The sequence below is a fragment of the Phacochoerus africanus genome, chromosome 6 (genome assembly GCF_016906955.1).
Source record: "Phacochoerus africanus isolate WHEZ1 chromosome 6, ROS_Pafr_v1, whole genome shotgun sequence".
Taxonomy (NCBI): Eukaryota; Metazoa; Chordata; class Mammalia; order Artiodactyla; family Suidae; genus Phacochoerus; species Phacochoerus africanus.
In genome coordinates, this window is record NC_062549.1 from 33,511,031 (window position 1) to 33,536,257 (window position 25,227).

Below are 25,227 nucleotides of genomic sequence, written 5' to 3' on the forward strand. Positions count from 1 at the left end.
CTGGGTTAAGGATCAAGAATTGCTGTGAGCTGTGGTATAGGTCGCAGACATGGCTCGGACCTCTCATTGCTGTGGCTGTGGCTGTGACTGGCGGCTGTAGCTCTGATTGGACCCCTAGCCTGGGAACCTCCATGTGCCATGGCTGCGGCCCTAAAAAAAAAAAAAAAGACAAAAAACCCACCAAACCCCTACAAAGTAACACATTACAAAGTACAAGAGAAAGGGAAAGATACATCCGCAAAAGGAAAAAAAAAGTCCCCACTGAAACCAGAAGAGGAGGCAGTTCATGCGCAATTTACCCAGATCAATACAGGGCTCACAATTCTTTGTAGGGTTCCTACTCAACTATTTTTTAAAGAAAATTAATTCTCAGAAAGGCAAGATTTACTTTAAGAAAAGCTAATAAATTAAAATCCTTTCTAATGTAATTACCAAAAGGCAATTTCCTAATGAATTAATTGGCTAAGAGCTATAGCTTGTTCTTGGAAACAAATAGAAACTGACTATTGCTAACTTCAGCAGAAAAGGAATTTGTTGGAAAGGTAGAGGATAATTCAGATTGGACAGAAAGGCTAAACTCCAAGGCTGGAAATATGATAGGAGCCAGGGGAGGTTAGGGAGCAGGAACCAGGCCAAAGTCCTACTGCAAGAATGGTGTCTGTGATGTCTCAAAGGACATGACTGCCACTCTGCCCTTGGCTGCTGCCGGATGCACTTCCGTGTATGAATTCAAAACTGTCCCTGTGTAATAGCTTCACTAGCCCCAGATTCAAAACACTGGGCAGGAGCATCCAATTGGCTTTGCCCATAAGGGAATGGGGAGAAGAAAGGTCTGGCTCCATCGTTTCCAATAATCCCACAGTGTGGATTCCATCAAAGTAGACCCTGGGCAGCCACAAACAAGACAAATGCCCACTGCACTCTGCGTCTTATAATTCCTTACGGTGTTATTTTAACGAAAGGGTAGCATTTCAGCCAAGGATTTCAAAAATATTTGTAAGGGCAGCAAAGAAATTCTGTGCAAAGGTTACCTCCACTGGCTGACTCCAACAACAAACATCATTCAGGTCTACCTTTGACTTTGATTCTTAGAGCTTGAAGCATCTTTGTCAAGATTGCCATTTGCCTACAAGTGGCACTGTCTCATGAGAAACCCTCAGCTCTGTGAAGGTGTAGGTATACCCATCCTACACCCATTTGACATATGACATGACTGAGTCTCAGAGAGGATAAGTGTTTTGCCTATAATCACATCTATAGGCCTAACTGGCTATTGCAGAATATAAAAGGATTTGGAGTAATTTCTTGCCTTATTTACTCCAATTTAAATAAAACATGATTAGTAAAATTATTTTTAAATATATGTTTCCTCTAGGAAGTATTTTACATTTCTTTCTTCATAAAATGAATGACAGTGATTTGAATGTCCCTGATGGATAAATAAGAAATTTCTTTGTTACAAAAGAAATTGAGTCCATTAATTATAAATCAGAATGGATAATGCTATTCAAAATTTTATGTTTCACCTGGAAAGAATCTAATTAACAAGATTTGGTTTTACTAATTAATTTCTGACCTATTTCCTTATAGAATTTAAAGTAGACTCAAATATATTTGTTCTAGGAGTTCCCGTCTGGCTCGGTGGAATCTGACTAGCATCCATGAGCACGGAGGTTCGATCCCCAGCCTTGTTCAGTGGGTTAAGGATCTGGTGTTGCCATGAGCTGTGGTGTAGGTCGCAGACATGGCTTGGATCGGTGAGTTGCTGTGGCTGTGGTGTAGGCTGGGAGGTATAGCTCTGATTCGACCTCTAGCCTGGGAACCTTGATATGCCGCAGGGGCAGCCCTAAAAAAAAAAAATACATATATATATGTTATATATATATACATTTATATTATTTGTTCTAGTTATATTAGAGTCTGAAATTTTCCTATTTGGGATTCTACGGACAGTGATAACATGTGCAAATCCAAAATGAATCTTTTAATTAAAACTACAGACATTGAGAACAATAGCTTTGAGGAATGCATATTACCATCATGCCAAACTCAATATTTGGGATTAAATTCCCTACCATTTCTAATTGTTCAAGGGAACTTTTTCACAAATCTAATGTTGTGGTGTTTTGATTAAGGAATCCTTGGGGAAATAGGCTTCTTTGTGAGGAAGTTCAAGGTGTTAAAGTCAACAAAAAGCTTCATAAATCATGCAAAGCAAGGCTTCCTGAATGTGTTAGCAGTACAACAACACCTCTTACAGAGTTTCTATTTTATCCCTGCTAAGGTGAAGATAAAATTCCCTTTGAGGTAATTATGAAGTCTGTGAAGTTTGTTCTTCTCCGGTGCAACGCATGCTGGGACCTGAGCTGTAAGAAGGTCTGGCTTGGCACCATAGAGGCTGTGGCTGCTCACAATGGTCGCTGTGCTCTCAGAGGTGCTATGGTTTTAGCAACCTTGAGCGGAAGCCAGGCAAGACACTTACCAAAGTCTGTTATACGGGTAAGTAGGACCCGGCCAGCAGGATCCAGCCGTGAGGGAGGCCAGTTTGGTAGTTTGACCAACTCCCATGACATGACTCACCACCAGGGCTCAGGGCCAAACTACATGGAGAAAGGAGGATTGGGATCCACACCCAGACCCAGGGAGACCCTGAAAGTTTAGGGAGGCTAACTGAATTACAAACTCGCCTAAAAGTTTCTAATAACAAAGCATTGCTGTAACAGTTTCCTTCATTCACAGTGACATTTCTGAATAAGAGAGCATAGATTTATTTTGAAAACAGCGCTGCTGTCTTTCTACGCAACAAGGTAGAACCAGCAGCCTGGGATGGTCATCATTCATTTCTGGAGGGCTTCTTCCTTCCCAGTAGGAAGCTAGGCCCTTCCTCTGGGGAGCTACTATAGCGTCCTGCTAGGGCATCATACTGTACCACAATGACTTGTTTCCATGTCCATCTAAGACTGAGCTCCTTTCCAAATCTTTTATACACTGAGCGCAGAGTACAGCAACTAAATATGGATTATAAGAGGGCCTTCCTATTAGAGTTCTTACGAGAATTAAAAGTAAATTGAGTGCATGCAAAGCATTTGCAGTGTTGTGATTGTTCCATAAACATTAGCAGCTATTATTAGTTACTATTATGATTATGATTATTTTTTGCCATACCCATGGCATGGGAAATTTCCAGGCGAGGGAATAAATCTGTGCCACAGCTTCAATCTGAGTCACAACAGTGACAATGCTGGATTCATAACCCACTGTTAGACCAGGGAATTCTGTTTTATTAATAACAAAATTTGCTTCTCTACACCTAGCTTTCTGTCTGGATATCTCTGTAGATGATGTACAATTCAGAAATAAAGAATGAAAAAGGTGATGGAATTTGGGAGTTGGAGCAAAATAATGAGTTCATTTGGGGACATAAGCTTCGGTGCTTGTGAAGAGATCCCAGCATGAGGCTAACTTAAAAACACACACACTCCCATTGCTAGGACTCAATAAATGTTGACTAAATGAGAGACTCCTCATTCATTCCATGAAAGAATTTTTGCCCCCAATTTAAACATAGATATACAATAGCTTTAAGGAACAGGATCAAAGTAAACAATGTTTACTTTTAAATGACTGTGTCATTAGCACTATTATGAATGTTATACCAAAAAACAGAAAAATGCTGACCTAGTCTATGTTTAAAATTTTTTTTACCAAATAATCAAATACCTCTTTAGTAGCTTCTAATATGGGGCTTTAAGACCTTGTACAAATCATCAATGTTCACTGGGTAGCAACCAATTTTGCATTCATGGCTCCAACATTCAAACTGACCTTGAATGTTCTCTAAGGGCTTAAGATGTCTGGCTTTCTGATTATCTTCTTGCCCACGCTAGTCCTCAAGTCTCCCTACTATGTACACGTCACACCAGTTACGAAAAACCTCCCTAATCTGTTCTGTAATTGTAAACATGTAAAAGAAAATGAAGGAGGAGGAGGAAGACATGGAGTAGGTGGAAGAGAGGAAGGACGAAGGAAAGAAGGAGGAAGACTCAAGGAAAGAAAAGACAGACTGCTCTTTGTGCACATCGCTAAATGGGTGGCAGGTGAGGGAGACCGGCTGTTCTTTTTCCGGAAAATAGGAGGAGGATTATTTTTTAAAATACAGGTTGAGTAACAATCTGCTTCCTCTGGTTCTGTCAGAGAGAAGTGCCCTGGCAGGGACTAAGTGGCAAGACTTAATAACGCAAAGCACTTGATGCAACTTTTCTTTCCTGAGGGACTATGGGCAATCCTTTGTATTTACTAACTTTTTTCTGTCTCTTTAAGCAACCCTTTCATATCACCACCATTCTTACTTTCTCCCTTCAGGTTCTATCCTAATAACCTCCGTTCTTCAAACACATCTGTGCATTTTATTTCAAAAGATTTTGACTGGTAAAGTTATACTTCAGAATGGTCAAAATCTTATCCCCATTTCTAGATTAGTATAGGAAATTGCTCATGTCTTTAACCAGTCAGGTTCTGTTGAGAGCAAGTCACTGAGACATCACTATGGAAACCAAAGGCTGTAGCAGGAGGGAGTGCCAGTGACAAAGCGGGTGATACTTCCCTTCAGGTCAGGTATACCCAGTGCCAGGACAAGAAGCCAGGTAAACACCATACTATGGGTGTTGCATTTTTAGGTGATATATCCATTGATGGTCCCTGCACTCAGGTAAAATCAGCTAAAACATGAGCAGGAAAAATAGCAAAAGAGAAAGATCAGAGTCAAGAGGTGAAAAAAAAAGGAAAAAAAAAAGTTAAGTGAACTTCTATTCTACTAAGCTTTGCAAATCACTTGAAAGTTGGCTTCCGTGACTGGAACTGATTACTCAGGGGAAGCTGTAAGGGAAGGTTACTTTTCCCTGTTAAGTTCATTTTTATTGCCTGTAAGGACAAGACATTGTTAGAGATGAAACAACTTCCCTGCTTGGAATCTTTTTTCCTAATGAATTATAAACTGTTAAAAATGCACAGTTTTAAATTTTGATTTTCTTCTCTTTTTACATCAGCATATGGAAATTCCCAGGCTGGGGGTCAAATCTGAGCTGCAGCTGCTGGCCTACACCACCGCCACAGCAACACCAGATTCAAGCCTTGTCTTCAACCTACACAGCTCATGGCAACGCCAGATCTTAACCAACTGAGTGAGGCCAGGGATCAAACCCAAATCCTCATGGATACTAGTCAGATTCTTAACCTGGTAAGCCACAATGGCAACTCGCTGAATTTTGATTTTTTTTTCTTTTTTTTTTCTTTTTTTTTTTTTTTAGGGCCACAACCTCTGCACATGGAAGTTCCCAGGCTAGGGGTCTAATCAGAGCTGTACCTGCTGGCCTACAGCGCAGCCACGGCAACTCGGGATCCGAGCAGCATCTGTGACCTACACCACAGTTCACGGCAACGCCGGATCCTTAACCCACTGAGCAAGGCCAGGGATCGAACCTGCAACCTCATGATTCCTAGTCGGATTCGTTAACCACTGAGCCACAACAGGAACTCCCCTGAGTTCAACTTTTAAAAAAGAAGGATCCCTGTTGCAATTTCTGTAGCAGCTTGGCAAAATTTGATTAAAGCAAGGTCTTTGAACAAAGGCACTATTGACATTTGGGACCAGATAATTCTTCCTTGTAGGGATGCTGTCCTGTGAATTGTAGGATGTTTGCAGTATCCCCCCACCACCCCCAGCTTCTACTCACCAGATGCCAGTGATAATCCTCTACCCCTACCCAGTAACCATAAAAAATGTCTCCCCATCAGGCAACACAAAGCACTCCCCGCCCAACATTGAGAACCACATGACTAAAAGTAGAAAGCATTGCTCTCTGGGAGCTGTGAATCCAGAATCTAACATTTTTGTGGAAAAAATAAAGTTTTTTTATTGGACTCTTTAAGATGTAGTGTCAGAAGAATAAGACTCATTTCAGAAGTTTCCCCTTTCTAGATATTTGCAATATATGTGCCAAGTATTTCATATATATATATATATATATACACGAGTGTATATATATGTATATGTGTATATATATATATATATTTTTTTTTTCCCCTTTCCTTTTTCGACTGTGCCCACAGCATGTGAAAGTTCCTTGGCCAGGGAACCAATGGATTCTGAACCTCACCTGCGACCTACACCACAGCTGCAGCAATGCTGACTCCTCAATAGACGGCGCTGAGCCAGGGACTGAAATAGCAACAACCCAGGGAAGAGTTGGATCATTAACTCACTGCACCACAGTGGGAACTCCTATATACATATGATTGACTTCTCTCTTTGACTTCAAGTTGAGAACTCTGTCATCATACTTGAGGGTAAGCTCTGTGACAACTCATCCTCCATCATTCCCCTCTATACTTCCCTCAAGTCAAAATGAGAAAGAATGACAGCAAATATGGCAACTTTCAAAAGTGGTCAAATGGTTTGTGGATAGGCCAGAACCCTGTTCTAGTATTTTTCCACCACTGAAAACCCTTGCCAGAGTTCCCATTGTGGCTCAGTGGTTAACGAACTGGACTAGCATCCATGAGGATGTGGGTTCGATCCCTGGCCTTGCTCAGTGGGTTAAGGATCTGGTGTTGCTGTGAGCTGTGGTGTAGGTTGCAGATGTGGCTCAGATCCCATGTTGCTGTTGCTCTGGTGCAGGTGGGCGGCTACAGCTCTGATTCAACCCCTAGCCTGGGAACCTCCATATGCCACTGATGCAGCACTAAAGGACAATAAATAAATAAATAAAAAGAAAACCTTTGACCACCTCCATCCATATACAAAAAAATCTGTGGTCCTTTATATTTTATAAAAGTAAAGAAAAAAGGGGAAAATGGGCTTGTTTTTTGTCTTTTTTTTTTTAATTTGTTTTTTAGGGCTACACCTGCGGCATACAGAAGTTCTCAGACTAGGGGTCAAATTGGAGCTGCAGCTGCCAGCCTATGCCACAGCCACAGCAACATGGGATCCAAGCCACACCTATGACCTACACCACAGCTCACAGCAATGCCGGATGGATGGATCAGCCAACTGAGCGAGGCCAGAGATCAAACCCTTGTCTTCACGTATATCAGTCAGATTCATTTCCACTGCGCCACAACAGGAACTCCTGGCATTTGTTTTTTAACTACATGATATGATAAACACATTCTCACCCCCATTCATTAGAATCATGGTGGCTACTGTTCCAGTTATAGTGATTATTCTTCAATGGAACAATGACATCAGAAAGATACTTTGTAAACAACTATTTGGTCTAACTTTAAATATTTGACTGCATTTTTGTACACAGATACATTTTCAGTTAATTTATTCAGAATGAGGTGTCATATGGGTGACAAAAAAGAGCTTGACAATATTTATCAAAATAAATTTAACCAGTTATGATGCACAAAGTTCAATGGCTTGAATTTAATCAAATTTTTATTTTATCAAATAAATTTTTTGATATTAGAACCATCCAAAAATTGAACCATGTTATTTGTTCATGCATGTAGGCAGTGTATTTTTAATATTATCAGGACAAAAGATATTTTAAGACAGCATTCTCCTTAAATAGGGACATTCTGCATTCCCAGGCTTACAGAGGACAAAGAATTAGGGAAAAGGGGTTAAATCAGGCAAATATATAACTAAAATCATCAGTAACAGGAACATGAGTCTGGGTTTTATTTTACATCAACAAACACTGAGCACCACTATGTGCCAAAGTGCTAAGTGTTGAGCTTGGCTCCTTTCACTCCCATGGTCACTCCCAATCTCATGACAGTATCACTTAATACCGATATTAAATTAATATCACTTAAGTGAATACCACTTAAGACCAATATTTAAATAGCACTTTGCAAATGAACTACACTTTCACTTACATTAATTTCTGGATAAGCAAAAAATGACTGTGCACTTAACAAATGATTGCCTATACAGAAATACAAATCGATATTAAATCATAATGACAACAGGTTGAGAGTGGGTGGTTACGGCAGCCACGGAAATGTGCCACTCAGATCTCCTTCAAGAGAATTGGCAGTGGGGAGCAGAGTTATCTAAAACCGCAGTTGCAAACCCCCTGGATTCACCACCAGGTTCCTGCCAAGTCTACACCTTCCTCAGCTGTTGGGGTCTTAGTGCTGGCCCACACCCTGAGGCTCAGGACTTCTCTGACAGGCAACTTTGACTCAGGACTCCCCATGGGTTTGGTTGAAGCCTTCCTAGAACTGCACTGCAGTCAGAGGCTCTTCCTAACAGGTCCTTCTTCCCGCCCTCCTGTCACAGGTGTCAAGCCTATAGCACAGGTACGAGGCTCTCGCCACCTCCTCCTGCTCCCTCCCCTTTATCCTACACACACAATTCCCTCCAATAAATCTCTTGCTTGTCTCACCCTAACTGGCATCTGTTTCTCAGAGAACCTGAACAGACCCAGGTGGTAATGGGAGTGGTTCAAGAAAATAGGCAGTAAGATGGAATTTGGAAATAGGCTCACTCACTGCCTGGCTGATAAATACTATCCTGAGTGGCCCAGTTGCTCAAGATTTCGGTAGTGATGACCTAGAAAAATCTCTTGATGGAGGAAAGGACCCTTGCAGGTGAGATGATTCAAGCATCTGAAAGCTACGAAGGGCACAAAACTTGTAAGGATAGCAGAGTCATTAGTTATTAAATTGTACTGGTGCCCTGCAGAGCAATAACAAGGGTGACTGACAAATAAATGTAAGTGTGAGAGCCAGAGACCAGAGCCTCTGCTGGCTTACAAAGAGGCCCTCAGCTCCTGCAGTGAAAGTGCAGGCAAAGCTGAGAAGCAGACACAGGATTTGATCTTAAGTGCTGTAGAGCTCCTGCGACATTTAAATGCTCAGCCAATGTAGGTCTGGTATGCTAAGGACAGGGCTTTGGTAGGGAAAATACAGGACTTTGAAATATGAGGTGGGAGATCTCCAAGGATGTTCCAAGCATTATGGGAACTGCAAATCTCCCGGAACCCCCAGAGCTTGGAGAGGTAGTGTACCCTTCCAGAAAGAGCTAGCACTTCTCTCATATGGAAGAGAGCGTGAGGCTTTTCCCCCGCAAGGCAGCAGATGTGGCATGCTCCCCATCTACACTCGACACTGCCAGCTGAATAACCAGTTAAATTCTAGTATCTCTTGGCCGGGGATATGTTGGGCTTGACCGGAGAGAAAGAAGATCACACACCAAAGGAGCTGAGAGACTTAGCTAATGTATACTGGCAGGAGCCAGGACCGTGCTGCTGGGACTGGATTCTGAGGGTGCTTGATTAAGGGGGCAGGAAGATAACACTGAAAAAGGAAGAACACATTCAACTGGGAGCACTTGCTTACTTCACGGGATTTAGCACCCTGGTAAGGATCCTAGGAGATGTGGCTCTTAGAAGCTGAGAGAAAGTACTAGTCAGAATGATGCAGTGGAAACGAACACGACTAGTATCCATGAGGATTCAGGTTCGATTCCTGGCCTTCCTCAGTGGGTCAAGGATCTGGCATTGCTGCAAGCTGTGGTGTAGGTCGCAGACATGGCCCGGATCCTGCATTGCTGTGGCTGTGGTATAGGCTGATTGGACCCCGAGCCTGGGAACTTCCATATGCCACAGGTGCGGTGCTAAAAAGCCAAAAAAAAAAAAAAAAAGGACTCGCCAACATGGAGCAAAGTAGAAACACCTGTGTTGCTTTGGTAGCCTATTAAGGAAGAAATAAAGAGCTAAAGGACATTGGCATGACAGATGGTGCCCTGCAGAGCAATAACAAGGGCGACTGACAATTAGGCTAAAAGACGACCTGATGACATCCCATGGGAAAGCCTAGAGACACACCATTCACCAAGGTCAAAAGGAATGTGCAGGTGAGAGGCACACTGACATCACCAAAAAGTTTAGTGCTGGTTCTCCTCTGCAGGCCAGAGCTGGGCTCATTAAAAATCTATGGTCGCCATGCCCTTGCCCCCAAATATATACCAATTATAGAGATCAGGGGGTGGTGCTTCACCATCAGGGCCAGGAGGCCATCATGATCAGCAAGGCTGGGGATAGCCAAACAGCCTTCATCTGCTGCAAGTTGTGAAAACAAAGCAGAGTATCTTTGAGGTAAAACAGATGGGTATCCAATAAGGATATTGGTTGATATCTGGTTGATATCTACAACCAGAAAAAGACAAGACTGGAAGAGCAGGGGGATCAAGTGTAGTCACAATAAAAAGCTCAGCTCTTGCTCAGTTACCAGACTCGAAGCAATTTTCATATCTGGACCCAGTGACTGAAGAGGTGGCTGGGTCCTTAGGAGGAAGGATCTTGCAACACTGCAGAAAGTATGTTCGACAATGGTTCCTCAAAAGGACCTATGAACATTTACTCAGTTGACCATTTGTCAACAGTGGGACAAGGGGAATAACCAGCTATTGCAAAGACTATTGGACCTAGGGTTTGATTCCCACAGACCTGAAGAGTCATTGTGACTGTTAGAATGGCAGCTCATGGGGGCCATGTAATAAATGGAGATCTATCTAAAGTCTAACTTATGGTAGGTCCATTGGGTCCATGAACTTACCCAGTTGTCATTTCCTCAGTTTCCAAATGCATAATTGGGGATGAGCTGGAGTAACCACCATATTGGATCCTTGACCTGTAGGGTGAGAGCTGGAAAACAAGGAAAAACTTCTTATATCCCACCTACTCCCAACCAAGACCGTAAATAAAAAACAATATTGCATTGAGAGTGGGTAGGATAGGGAAGGTCAGTGCCATCATTAAGAGCCTAAAAGGTGGTGGTGGTGGAGGGGTGGGAGGCAGGGGAGGGGTGCAGAGGAAGCAGGGAGAGGAGCTGCAGTGGTCTCTTTCATCTGTTTAATTTGCCCGTCTGACCTCCACACAAACCAGATGGATTTGGAAGAACGACTGCAATGTCAATGCAAGCAGCTCAAAGCAGTAGCCCTGATCACACCTGCCAGGCTGGACCTGCGTTGCTACAGCAATATGTTGCTAGGCCTCAGGTGCATAGAATGCAGTTACTGAGCTGGCAAAAGCATTTTCTTTTCCTATTAAAAAAGAGGATCAGCAACAGTTCACATTCACATGGAATGTGTGATATTCATTTAATTTTGCCCTTCAGCTGTTAACTCTCCTGCACTCTCTCATAGTTCAAAGAGATCTGGACCGGCTAGACATCCCACAGAACATTACCTAGCTGTTACACTGACGACATCCTCCTGACTGGACAGGGCAAGCAAGAGATGAGCAGCACGATGGAAACCTTGGTAAGACAGTCAAGAGGGTGAGAAATTAACCTTGTCGAAGTTTAGCCATCTGCCACACATCTGACTTTTTAGAGGTCTAGCCATCAGGGCCATGTCGTATCTCTTCCAAAATATCATATTGGGAGGAAGCATTGTGTCTGGTGGGCCCCTTTGCGTTGTGCAGGCAACATATTTCACACCTAGAAATATTTACATTCTGGCTCCTATGTTGGGTAATATGGAAAGTTACCAGCTTTGCGTGGTGCCCAGAGCAGGAAATAGTGCTGCAGCAGGCTGTGTGTGGGCTTGGGTCACAAGATCCAGCAGTCCTTATGGTGTAGGAAGCGTCAGTGGTGGGAAAAGATGCAGTGTGGAGTTTGCCACAAGCCCCAATGGGAGAAGCACAACACAAGACTCCCGGATTCCAGAGCAAAGCCAAGGCATCTGCAGGGAATTAAACTTCTTGAGAAACTGTTCCTAAAATGTTGCTGAGCTCTGGTAGATACAGCATGCTTGACCACGAGCACCAAGTAATCCTGTGTCCAGAACTGCCCATTATGAATTCAGTCAGACCCACCAAGATATATAAAGTTGTATGCATTTAGCAGCAGCCCATGAGAAGACAAAAATGGTACATATGCAACTGAGCCCAAGCAGGACAGAGGGGACAGGTAAGATGTATGATAGCACAGATCTACTTGTCACCAATCACAGTTGCATCAGTGCCATACTTCCCACTTGACCTAGAGCCATTATGAGGAGGTGGGGTACAACCAGCTGAAGGACAATGCCCAATACAAACGGGTTGCCTTGGCTCAAATTGTGGATGCAAGGCACAAACAGACTATGTCTGCATTACAAAGGGGTAGGTCTTAAAAGGCAGTAATGAAAGAAAATGTTTCCAATGGGCAGACCTGGAACCAAGATACCTGGTCATAGTCTTACACAGAAGTGGCCTACGTGAGATTAATGGGCAGTGCTTAATGGCTGGACCCTATGGTCAGTGTTTTACATGCAGTAAGGGTTAGAAGGTCAGAGACAAGGTTTGGGGTTCAGGTATGTGGATGGACATAAAGAAGTGAACATAGGAGTTCCCATCGTGGCTCAGCGGTTAACGAATCCAACTAGGAACCATGAGGTTGCGGGATCAATCCCTGGCCTTGCTCAGTGGGTTAAGGATCCGGCATTGCCATGAGCTGTGGTGTTGGTTGCAGATGCGGCTTGGATCCCACGTTGCTGTGGTTCTGGTGTAGGCTGGTGGCCACAGCTCCGATTAGACCCCTAGCCTGGGAACCTCCATGTGCCTCGGGATCGGCCCTAGAAAAGGCAAAAAGACAAAAAAAAAAGGTGAACATAAAGAATATTTCTGTATAACGTGTCAGTATCCACCAGAAAGCAACCACCATAGAAGAGGCACTGAACAACCAAGTAGATAAAATGATTCCATCACTTGACACTGGCCAGCCTGGAAGAGACATAATGGGCACATGGATGGAATGGCTTGTGGCAAAATTAAAGGCTATGAATGAACCCAAAAGATGAACTCCCACTTATCAAAGCTGATCTAGCTATTGTGTTTCTGACTGTCCAATCAGCAATAGAGACTAATGCTATGCCCCCAATACAGCACTATTCCTTCAGGAGAACAACAGGCCACTTGGTGTCAACTTGACTACACTGGTTCCTTTTGATGCTAGAAGGGCCAGCAATTCATCTTCAAAGGGATACCTATTCTGATCTCCTCAGATAAAAGAGTTACAAAGTCTGAGCCAGCACGACTACTTGGGCGTTACTGGAATGCCTAATTCACAGGCATGAATCCCACTCAACAGAGTTTTCATCCAGGGCACTTTCATCCAGTACCAGCTCAGAGGCAATATACTGAAAGGATGAGCTACCATCCTTCAGGATGGAGTATATGGCATCGAATCACAAGACAGGATGACACAAGTGATGGCTCCAATTACTATCATTTCCAGTGATCCCCTGGAGGACTCTGCTTCATTCCTAAAACTCTGGGCTCTGCAGGGTTGGAGGAATTGGTCACTGAAGGAGGCACACTCTTATTAGGATACATAGCAAAAGTCCTACTGGACTACATGCTGTGACTGTCACCAAAGTACTGTGGATTTCTTATGTCCAGGGACCAGGAGGGTAGAAGAGGAGTCACCCTCCTGGCAGGGGTCACTGACTTTGATCAGCAGGAGTCAGGGGGTGGGGAAGGGGAGAAATATGTGCAGAACATAGGCGATTCATGCGGTGCCTATTATTATTCCCTTGCTCCACTACAACTGTAAATGGCTATGTGTTAACAACCCTAGCCTATTGACAAGGGCACGATCAGCAAAGGTTTGGGCTCCTCAGAAACAAAGGTCTGAGTCGCACCCTTAGGTAAGCCACCAAAACCTGCTAAAGTGATAGCTATGGATGAGGAACACTTAAAACGGCTGATGGAAGACAGAGAGAATGAACACTAGTCGTGGCCCTTCAGTGACAGGGATACTGATGATTCAATTCAACCCCTCCTCAAGGGAAGCACATGGATATCATGGAGTTGCTTCCCAATCCAGCAAGAAGTGAGTCTATGTGGTGCAAGAGGTGCAGATTTTTTTTCTTTTTTTTTTTTCTTTTGCCATTTCTTGGGCTGCTCCCTCGGCATATGGAGGTTCCCAGGCTAGGGGCCGAATCAGAGCCGTAGCCACCAGCCTATGCCAGAGCCACAGCAACGCCAGATCCAAGCCTCATCTGCAACCTACACCATAGCTCACGGCAATGCCAGATCCTTAACCCATTGAGCAAGGCCAGGGATCAAACCCGCAACCTCATGGTTCCTAGTCAGATTCGTTAACCACTGAGCCATGACGAGAACTCCTGCAAGGGGTGCAGATATAGAAAGCTCTGTTCAGCATTCCCTCAAGAGTATGAGCTGGAGGAAGCACAGCTGACTGAGTCCCAGCTGAGGGGGATCCTCTCGATTCACCACTGCATTGCTGCAAGGCCAGGCTGTCCCAGGGCTGATCCCTGCCAGTGACTAAGCACAGAGGGTACTGGCACCACCCCAACCTTGCACAAACATGGAACTCCTCTGACAAGAGACTTTGGTTCAAGATACCCCAAGACCCTGGCCCAACCTTTTGTAGAACTGCCCAGCAGTCCTACCCAGTCCTACTACTGTTCTTGTCCCGTGTTCCTTCTTTCTTTCCTTCCTGCTCTCTTGCCACAGGAGTCGAGAGGGAAGGTTCTCCCTGCCTCCTTATCCTTCAAAGACAATTCCCTCTAATAAATCTCTTGCAACACGTCTAATCCACAGGCATCTGCTTCTTGATGGATTCAAAATGAAACAGAAGCTCATGTCTATGGATCGGTATTTGCATATTTTCTTTGAAACCACATCCAAACTAACAGCAGTATAGACACACAAGAAAACTTGGTTCATCTTGTAAATCAAGTAATTTGAGGCCTACAAGAGATCATAAGGAGTAAAAGGTAGATGGCTGATCTCTTATCAGCCTTAGGAAGAAATGATGAAATATTTAAGATATCCAAGAAAGTACACACACAAAAAATAACAGAATGAACACATAGCCTAAGAAAGAAATCTTATCCAAAGAGTTCAAAACTCCTGTGTATCCCACCCTGATCGTATCCTCCTCCCACTCTCCAGATTGTGACCTTTATTACCCCTGTGCATTTTTAAATATTACATTACAAATATATACATTCTCGGAGTTCCCGTCATGTCGCAGTGGTTAACAAATCTGACTAGGAAACATGAGGTTGCGGGTTCGGTCCCTGGCCTTGCTTAGTGGGTTGGGGATCCGGCATTGCTGTGAGCTGTGGTGTAGATTGCAGACATGGCTGGGATCTCGAGTTGCTGTGGCTCTGGTGTAGGTCGGTGGCTACAGCTCCGATTCGGTCCCTAGCCTGGGAACCTCCATGTGCCACAGAGCAGCCCCAGAAAAGGCAAAAAGACGAAAAAAAAAAAAAATACACACACACACACACATATACACACACACACACACATTCTTAAACAAAATATTTTCCTTTGGATTTTTAATCTCTTTTTAAATTATACTTTTCTAAAAATTAGGTTTATATATAGTTTACTAAGCTGATAAAAAAAAATCCAACCTATATCACACAGAGCTATCTACAATTTAGTGAGATTAAAGAGAAATTATTTAGCAAACATGGATCAAAGTCACAGTGCTGAGGAAAAAGATGTTTTATTATCTTGGCCACAGTTATAATTATTATCGTTCAGCAAAGTTATATAAATGTAGGCTGATCATCTTTAAAATCTCAAAAAGCCAAATATAAATAAAACACAGAAAATAAATTCAATTGAAACATGTTCGGAAAAGTTCCTGTGTGGCACAGCGAGTTAAGGATCCAGCATTGATGCAGCTATGGCACAGGCTGCAACTTCTGCACAAGTTCAGTCCCTAGCCCAGAAACTTCCACATGCCTTGAACGCAGCCAAAAAAAAAAAAAAAAACAAAACTGAAATAGATTCTGACATAATTCTTCTACATGTTATATGGGATACTGGAAGTATTGCAATAATTATCCAAAGTAATATTTTAAAGGAGTTCCCATCGTGGCTTAGCAGAAATGAATCTGACTAGTATCCATGAGGACACAGGTTTGATCTCTGGCCTCGCTCAGTGGGTTAAGGATCCGGTGTTGCTGTGGCTATGGTGTAGGCTGGCAACTACAGCTCCGATTGACCCCTAGCCTGGCGACTTACCTATGCCACAGGCACAGGCCTAAAAAGACCAAAAAAACAAAAACAACAACAACAAAAAAACCCACAAAGTAATATTTAAAGTCACAAAAGAGATGTTTGGTCGCAAACGTAAACTGAACTGTGGAGTGTCTAAAGTAACAGAACAAAGCAAAAGTACATCTGCAATTTCTAACAGCAAAAAATAAGTTTGTAGATATTGTATTTTTCAATGAATTAAGAAAGAAGATCAAGAATAAAATATCGGATAATCTTTCAATCGGGCCACCTTTAAAGATAGTTTTCCAGGAGAGCAAAAATGTGCAATGACTAAGCTCTACACATACAACTAAACTGTTCTGTGGTTATACTAGAGCCAGAACTTTTATTTGTAGAGTTCACAAAGCAAAACTTAATAATTATATATCAGTATAGCAGGAATACCAAATATTATTTCACAACTGCCACTATGTGTTTCTTCTTCTCTGACACAATCCGTACAGATCCAGGCTTGCTATGTTTGATACGATTCAGTTCCCTAGAAATAAAATGTATAAAATATAAGCAAGTTTATGAGAAGTCATCTTAACCAAAGAAAACATTCTCAGAAAAATCACAAAGCATTTTCTTTCACTAGAAAACCATGTACTGAAAAAAAAGTTTTCTAGCTGAGATTAGCTAGAAATTAACCTTCGATTACTTATTTAATTACTTCTCTTATGACATATTGGTGTCCTTTACTATATTTAAAAACTTGGGCAGTTACTAAAGTATTTAAAAGATTCAACCCTAACATCTACCCAAAGACAAAATAATAATAACTTGTATAGTTTAATAAAAAAAAAAAAAAAAAAGAGCTCTTAGAATTTCCATAGTACTTTACATGAACTCAAGGATTGCAAAGAGAGTATTCCACAGGGGAAATGGGGGTGGTGGAAAGCTCTGCTTTAGAGCCAAAATGTTAGATTCCAAATGTCATGATGAAGCATATTAGAAAAATTTTTATTTAAGAAATGTTCTTGGCAGACTTTAATTTGGAAAATGCATAATATCTCTTAATTCCAGCTATAGGAGAAGTCATTAAAAAAAAAAACCCATTATCCATTTACAATGGTTTTTTAGTAAGCATTTTCTTACTTTGATACATGTCATTGTCACTGTCCTTTAAACATATTCTCAAAGATAGGTAATGAAAATCCTCACCATGTTAGATGACCACTGCTTCTCTGTTTATCAGGAAAAAGAAAAAAACCCAGAGAAGTATTCAAAAACACCTCTAATGTACAAGAGCACATAAACTATTCCCTTAAAAGGCAGGTGCCTTGTTTGTTTGTTTTTGATGAGCTCCAAGGCGGGAATTAGGAGAGGGTACTGGGAGAGAGGCAAATGCGCCAAAACATACTTTCGTCGACGAGCTTCTTTCATGATACGCTGTTCCTGAATCTGGCTGTAGATAGATTTTGGTAGATGTCGGTGACGAGAGATACGTTTGATATGAGGATGATGTTGGAATTTCTCCTTTAGCCTCTGATTATAATCTGTGGCTGCTTTTTCTCGTGATGTAAGCTGAAAAAATGCATTTTGATATTTTAATGAATAGTGAGTTGTTTTGCTTCAGTATAACAGAGTTAAGAAGCGACGTTTCCCCCCCAGACTAAGCTTTCATGACATGCAACCACAATTGCTAAGGTAACTGTACCTCTACAAGGTTATGTTAGTGATACAGATTCTGTGAGCACTGAATTTCCTTCTAGGCAACATACGTACAATGTAGATGGATGCCACCAAATGCAAAAGAGCAGTTCTGAGGGAATCGGCCTCTGTGGACCACTGAGTTAGACCTAGCCTAGGCATACATAACACAGAAACAGCCACCTAAATGAATCACTCAACATTTTTTTTCTGTAAAAATAAATAAAAGGAAAAAGTGATGCCGTAACAACTAGCCTTTGTTTAACAACTGTTAAGGATGATATGATTTAGTGGAGCATATAATGATGAACTGAAACCTAGGCATAATGTATTACTTACTAATCATTAAACCTAAAATTAAATTATCGTTAATTACTGCTTAACATATCTTGATTATCCTACCAGGGCTAAATAGAAAATAACCCACACTTAACTTCTTCTTAAACTTAGTATTTATTTCAGTAACACTCTGTATGTTTCTTATAGAAAACATGAGATATTTAGAAAAACATCAAGAACACAACAAAAATCAAATGTAACTCACAATCCAGAGGTAGCTAGCTAATGATATGATTTAGGGGAGCATATCTGCTATATTTTCACTGAATCTTTTTTTAAAGTCTAAAGTTGTGTATTTTTTTTAAAGTTAAGTGTTTTACTGTGTCTTCGATATTAAAATACCTCACAGGGACTTGGAGTCTTTGATTTGATTTGCCTGATTATTATTCCTTTAACAGAAGAAATAGGTGATCTAAATTCTAAGCTACATCTTCTCTCCCAACCTCAAGAAAACCACAAAGAAACAAGAAGGCTCAAATATGATCAAACATTTGAATTAACAAAAGCCTCTGAAGGCGCTTCTGACATGAAAAAAGTAAATTTCAACAACCCTGTCTGCTTTGTTGTTATTTCTTTTCATCACAACACACTTCAAATAAATTTTCTTTATAATGTTATGACATTAAATTAAATTTGAAGCTTTATGACAATGAAAGAAAACAGGATCTCTTACCACACCCAATTTTTCAGAGGCATTAGCTTTCCATAGACGAATGTTCATTTCATCAGATCCACACATAATGTACTTGCTGTCAGAAGTCCATTTTACACAGATAACATGCTGCATTCTCTTTGTGTGATACACTTCTCTACAGAAGAGGAATTAAGTTAAAAACCTTAGCAATTTGGTAAATATTTTCTTTAACCACAGCTTATCAAGTATCAGTTTAACATTTTGAGTCCTAACAGAGTATAAAAGACAAATTAAAACTCATTTAGGTATATTTTCATTGAACCAAACTAACAAGATTCTATGCTAAGAGAATTGAAAAAAAAAAAAAAAATCCTGCCTTCAGAGAAGTTCTAATCCATAAAGAATAAGTATAAACAAACTATAAGCAAGACCAGATGTCCAGAAAAGTTCACAAAATAATGCAAATACATAATACAAATAATACAGATAAATACATAATATAATACAAATAAAATATGTTGATGCTAAAGTGATTGTTTAACAATAAGGTCAACCACCACACGTTTTTGGGGATTCATTTTACTGGAAAATAAATGCAACAACATTCAAAGAGCACATCCTGATATGTTGATCCTATTGTCTGATTTCTGTTTTGGTCAAATTGTTTAAAAATCTTAACTGAACTAAGGGTTGATGTTTTCCGTATGTGAAAAGAAAGGGAGGGCTAGAGAGGTGTCTGGTGAGTTAAAGAATCATTTAACAAATGGAGATGTTAAATATCATACCTCTTTGGAAGGCTGTGAAACATGCTAAGTGAATTCACAGAAGATACTATATCAGGAAGTGTTAAGCAGAGCATTAAAAAGCAAATAAAACCCAAGGTCAGAAAAAATAAAATGAGACTTCTGGAGAAGTAAAATTTCCATATCTGGATTAAGCGACTCAAAATACAGAGTTCTTAAGATAAAGGAAACAGATTCAGCAAACTCCGCATGGTAAAAGAAAACCTATACACAATGATGAAATCAAAAAGAATTCATATCTATAAAAAATCTCTGAACTTCACTTATAAAACTGGTCTATTACACTGTTTCTAACAGATACAATTTGAGCTCTTGAATGAACATGTAGATAAAACATGAGAAACTTACTTCTAAATGAGGGAGGAGGATCAGAAAGAACATCCTATTATTAAAACAAAAAGTAGATGAGACCGACTGCTCTTTCTTCTCTCAATGCTCTGCTTTTACACGACTCAATTCTTATAATCTTCACATATTTAAGATGTCCTTTTTCCCCAAAGCAATGTATTGAACTTAAATATTAAGAAATTCATGGAGTTCCCGTCGTGGCGCAGTGGTTAACGAGTCTGACTAGGAACCATGAGGTTGAGGGTTTGATTCCTGGCCTTGCTCAGTGGGTTAAGGATCCGGTGTTGCCGTGAGCTGTGGTGTAGGTCGCAGACACGGCTTGGATCCCAAGTTGCTGTGGTTCTGGCTTAGGTTGGTGGCTACAGCTCTGATTGGACCCCTAGCCTGGGAACCTCCATATGCTATGGGAGCAGCCCTAGAAGAGGCAAAAAGACAAAAGAAAAGAGAAAAAAGAAAAAAAAGAAAAAGAAATTTATTTAGGCTTTGGTAACCACTAAAAATAATCTGTTAATATATATTATTAGACCAGACAACTCCAATGGTTAGTCACTTAACCAACTCAGAATGCTCCTTGATGGTAAATGATACAGAGTTCTTAACTTCTAGATGTTTTTATGCTTGCACTTAGATACATAAAGGTAAATATAAGTTACAGTATTTGGAGATAAATATGTTTAAAAACTTAAATTTTTTACATCATCAAGATAAATAATTGTTCCAAGTGAATGCAACTGATTTACTTGTTTGCTAAGTAAATAATGAATATCCCAGTAGAGGCCTACTTTCAAATACAGATTTAACTGTAGTTTTTGAAGACCTACTCAAAATTTACCTTAAAAATATACTTTAAAGTCTTTCAAAGGAAAGTTAAAAAAAAAAACCAAAACAGGGAGTTTCCATCATGGCTCAGTGAAACATCTGACTAGGATCCATAAGGATGCAGGTTTGATCCTTAAAGCTCAGTGGGTTAAGGATCCGGCGTTGCTGTGAGCTGTGGTGTAGGTCGCAGATCCGGCATTGCTATTGGCTGTGGTGTAGGCTGGCAGCTACAGCTACAGCTGGCAGCTATATACAGCTCGACCCCTAGCCTGGGAATCTCCATATGTCGTGGGTGCAGCCCTAAAAAAAATACAAAAAAACCCACAGGTTATTCAAAGTATTGTCTGTATTATTTGATGTTTATAATGATAGGAAACTAGAGTGACCACAGAAACAAACCAGAAGTAGCTTTTAAGCAGACAAAGGTTAAAGTCAGTGGGAATACCATTTATATCTAAATCCAACAGGAAGTAACACATATTAAAATTGTAATTTAAAATATCTCCAAATGATATCAGGAGAAAATTCCCCAGAGATGTGGTATAAGTCCCCACTTCATACAATTTTGGAATAATTTGCGCTTTTAACTAGACTCTCATTTTTTAACTGCCCACATTAGCTTTAGAATAATTCAGCTTGAACTCAGTTGGGGGGCTCTTGGGATCATAGGTGCCCAAACATTCCCATTTCTCATAGTCTTTCTTTGTTCTTTCCCATTCTTTGTGTCTGCTTATGCATCATGTTAGAAAAGTATTGTCCTATTTACCACCTTTGGAGATCTTAGTGCTGAGACATGATGGAGGGTCACACTCTCTTGATTTTTAATATTTTCCAGAGAGGTAAGAAGAATAGAAACTATCAGTCTTGCCTTGGGCCTGACTGAATTATTCCCATGAACCTTTGTGACAGTCTGGAGAATATCAGATTAGCTCCAACAGCCACTTAGGAAACAACCCCAGGAGTTCTTCAAGGGAGCTGATGGAATGAAGGTCAAAATCACCAGAACACCAAGTCAATATGCTTTTGATTCAAATTCAAGCAACTTTTTTTTTTCTTTCTTTTTATGCCACACCTGCAGCATAAGGAAGTTCCCAGGCTGGGGGTCAAAGTGGAGCTGCAACTGCTGGCCAATGCCACAGCCATAGCAATGCCAGATCCAAGCTGCATCTGCAACCTACACTGCAGCTTGTGGCAATACTGCATCCTTAAACCACTGAGCGAGGTCAGGGATCAAACCTGCATCCTCATGGATACTGCGTTGCGTTCTTAACCCACTGAGCCACAGCAGAAACTCACAAGTACCTTTTTAATCATATAAATGGTGATAATGACAATTATCTGCTAATAATTCCTCAGGATATAAAATATCACTTGCTCAAATTAGAGGAGAGAAGGCAACTGTCACAAGGGAAAATACCACAGAGTTAGACAAGCTGATTGGCTATGACCAAAAAAGGTATGGAAGAGCTGCATAACTCTAAGGAAGAGGCTCCATCTGAAAGATCTTTTGGTTGCGAACACAGGGCTGGGACTAGTGAAGTACCTATGGTGTACACTTTAAGAGGTTCTTACTTTCAGGGTGGGCAGATGCATGGTTGGCACCTGCATGACCCTGAGAATGAGAAACTCCTTGAATCCTATACCCTGGGCAGCTCACTTAGAAATACCCTAGTCCTGGCACTGATGGAACGAACAAAAAGATGGTAAGTCAAGAGGATGTGCCTTTGAAAATGAACATCATTTTTTCAGAAAGTTCAGAAACTTTTACCACTGTAGAAGCTAGGCTACTTATCCTCAAGCATAAGGATCAAAATTCTCATCACTGCACTAAAATGGTAAGACGTCTTCGTCACCGTGTTACAGTTAAAACACCAAACTGAACGTTCTCTAGGCTTGTTTTAAGTGAAGCAAGCGTCCCAGAAAAATGCCCTGTGATCAATCTTTACGAAGCCGGGGAAAGTGCGTTACCAGCTCCAAACCCTTGTCCTCCAGCCCCAATCTTCACCTCCCATCCTTAACGCACAGGTTCTCTGTTCTTTCCTTCCCTGATTCTACTGAGTTTTCGTTTTTCCTTTTCTACAATTTCCAATCATTCCTTGTTATCTTTTACCACATCCACCTTTTCCCACAGTGAACTCTAATTCCATGAAGCAAGACTAGGCCACCCAAGCAAGTATATGTATACCCTACATGCATGCATGCATTTTATGGATACATATGCACATATCCTTACATACATATATAATTTTACGATCTATCTTCTTTTTAAATTTTAATATTATTTCTCCCCCTGTTATAACATTTAATACTAATCATCATTCTTGTTATTGGTGCTCTTTACTGCCATCATGTCGGGTGGGGGGTGTTGCATATCCCCAGTAGTCTGGGAGAGCCAGTCTTATTGTTATTAATCACTCTTAAACTGCACTAGGGATCCTTATCTAAGTTTTCACTGTCAAATTAAATTTTTGTTTAAAGTTTACTAGATTTTAGGGCAGTGAAAAATATCAAGAGTGAACCCGAAGGTAAACTATGAATTTAAGGCGATCATGACGTGTCAGTGTAGGTCCATCCTACAATCTGGCGAGGTAAGAAACGTACCCTCCTATAAGGAATGTTGATAATGGGACAGGCTACGCAGGAGTAGGGGCTGAGGATATATGGGACATCTCTCTACTTTCCCCTCAATTTTGCTGTAAACCTAAAACTCCTCTGAAAAAAAATTAAGTCTTTATTTAAAAAAATTATTATAAAACACTTAAAAATAAGGTTTTACTCTAAGGGAAACACTAAGATTTCATGGCAATGAATTATATAAAGACAATATCCTGTTCAATGAAGAAACTGCCCAGTAGGCTGATGTTCTGCCATAGATGATGCACTGGAAGTTGGTACCCCAAGTCACAATACATAGTGTGAGCCCCATCATAAACACACAATCAAATAACTTTTCAAAAAAGATAAATGAGGATCAAGGAAAAAAAAAAATCACAAACAAATGTTTATTGGTAATTACATACCTGCTTCTACTTTTGTCCACAGGAAAGATTCGAATAGACTTATCAAAACTAGCAGACACAAACTCTTTCCCAGTGGGAGAGTAATCCACATCAAGCACCGCAGACACATGATCCATGTGCACCATTACAGGGGTGTCCAGCGCACGCATATCAAAAGTATATAAGCTGTAAAAGGATTTTAAATTATTTGACATGAATTTCTATTTTAAAAGAGCATATGCAGTACTAAGAGAACTAGTGAAAATAAGACTACTAGCTAAATAATGCATATCTAAATAAACAGCTCAATTTTTACATAACAGCTAAGGGAGAGGGAAAAATATCAAGAGGTTTTTTTATTTTTCCTTAAGGTTATATTTACACATCTTCATCTTTATAAGCATAATTCCACTGTAGAAAATGTGCAAACTTCAAAAGAATACAAAAAGTGTACAAAACCTATTTTAATTCCACTGCCCAGGTAAAGTCAGTTAGTACAGTGTAATCATTTCTAATCTTTTCATCATGCTATTTAATTATATAGCTTTTAATAAAATTAAGATAATACTGTAAAAAGCGCTTTCATGTAGTATATTATGAGCATATATCCATTAATAATCTCTGAAATTATTTTAATGGTTTCATATGTAAATATCATTAAAATAAATGATTTAAAGAAATTTATTAATAGTTTTCAATGTTTCATTATTATTCTTAAAATGAAATTTTGAAATTCTAATTTTTAACTTTTAATCTTTAATTGAAAGGGATGGATTCAACTAAATCTGAACAGATTGCTATAAGTAGAATTATTAAGTCCAAAGGCAGGAGCATTTTTAAAGCTTTGGAGTTGACAAATCATTTCCAACAAAGTTGCACTAACTTATACTCACTTATACGAGTGAGCTCAGCTTTGCAAAGGGTATACTAAAATTAGAAAACTACACTGTGTGTACAATTGGTAAAAATGACGACTTCATGACTTTCAAGGTTTAAAAATTCTTTTTTTTTTTTGGCTTTTTGTCTTTTCTAGGGCCGCTCCAGCGGCATATGGAGGTTCCCAGGCTAGGGGTCTAATTGGAGCTGTAGCTGCCGGCCTATGCCAGAGCCACAGCAACACAGGATCCAAGCCACATCTGCAACCTACACCACAGATCACAGCAACGCCGGATCCTTAACCCACTGAGCAAGGCCAGGGATCGAACCCGCAACCTCATGGTTCCTAGTTGGATTCATTAACCACTGCACCACAATGGGAACTCCACAAGGTTTAAAAATTCTTAATTGACAACTGAAAAAACAGTGCTTCACATGAGCCAAGAGATGATGGGCAGCAGGAATACAGCCTTACTGTGACCAAGTTCTTAACATCAAAATACTTCTGGATGCTAAAATCAGCTAGCAAAAGTTTGAGGAGAAACAAGATATCGACATAATTTCAAAGTACCTCCCCGAAGAGATATTAATTACAAAAGGAAAAAATTACAACTTTATAGTGGAAAAAACAGATCCATCCATGTTAACTAAATCATCAGGGTTAACATCACCAGTAATAAGAGGTACTGACATCATGTACCCCTGATTTGATGCACCAAGAAGGGCATTTC

General features: G+C 40.5%; 1 protein-coding gene across 1 annotated transcript in view; it reads right to left on the reverse strand.

Moving 5' to 3' along the window:
* Window positions 1-15,470: 15,470 nt before the first annotated feature.
* Window positions 15,471-25,227, reverse strand: part of DCAF13 (DDB1 and CUL4 associated factor 13) — a 31,400-nt gene continuing 21,643 nt past the window's right edge. Inside the window, exons 8-11 of the mRNA XM_047783476.1 lie at window positions 23,642-23,806; window positions 18,691-18,826; window positions 17,389-17,552; window positions 15,471-16,524 (exon numbers count right to left, since the gene is read on the reverse strand). Coding sequence (XP_047639432.1) covers window positions 16,437-16,524; window positions 17,389-17,552; window positions 18,691-18,826; window positions 23,642-23,806 — 553 coding nt within the window. The 3' untranslated portion in view covers window positions 15,471-16,436. The remainder of the gene's footprint in view (window positions 16,525-17,388; window positions 17,553-18,690; window positions 18,827-23,641; window positions 23,807-25,227) is intronic.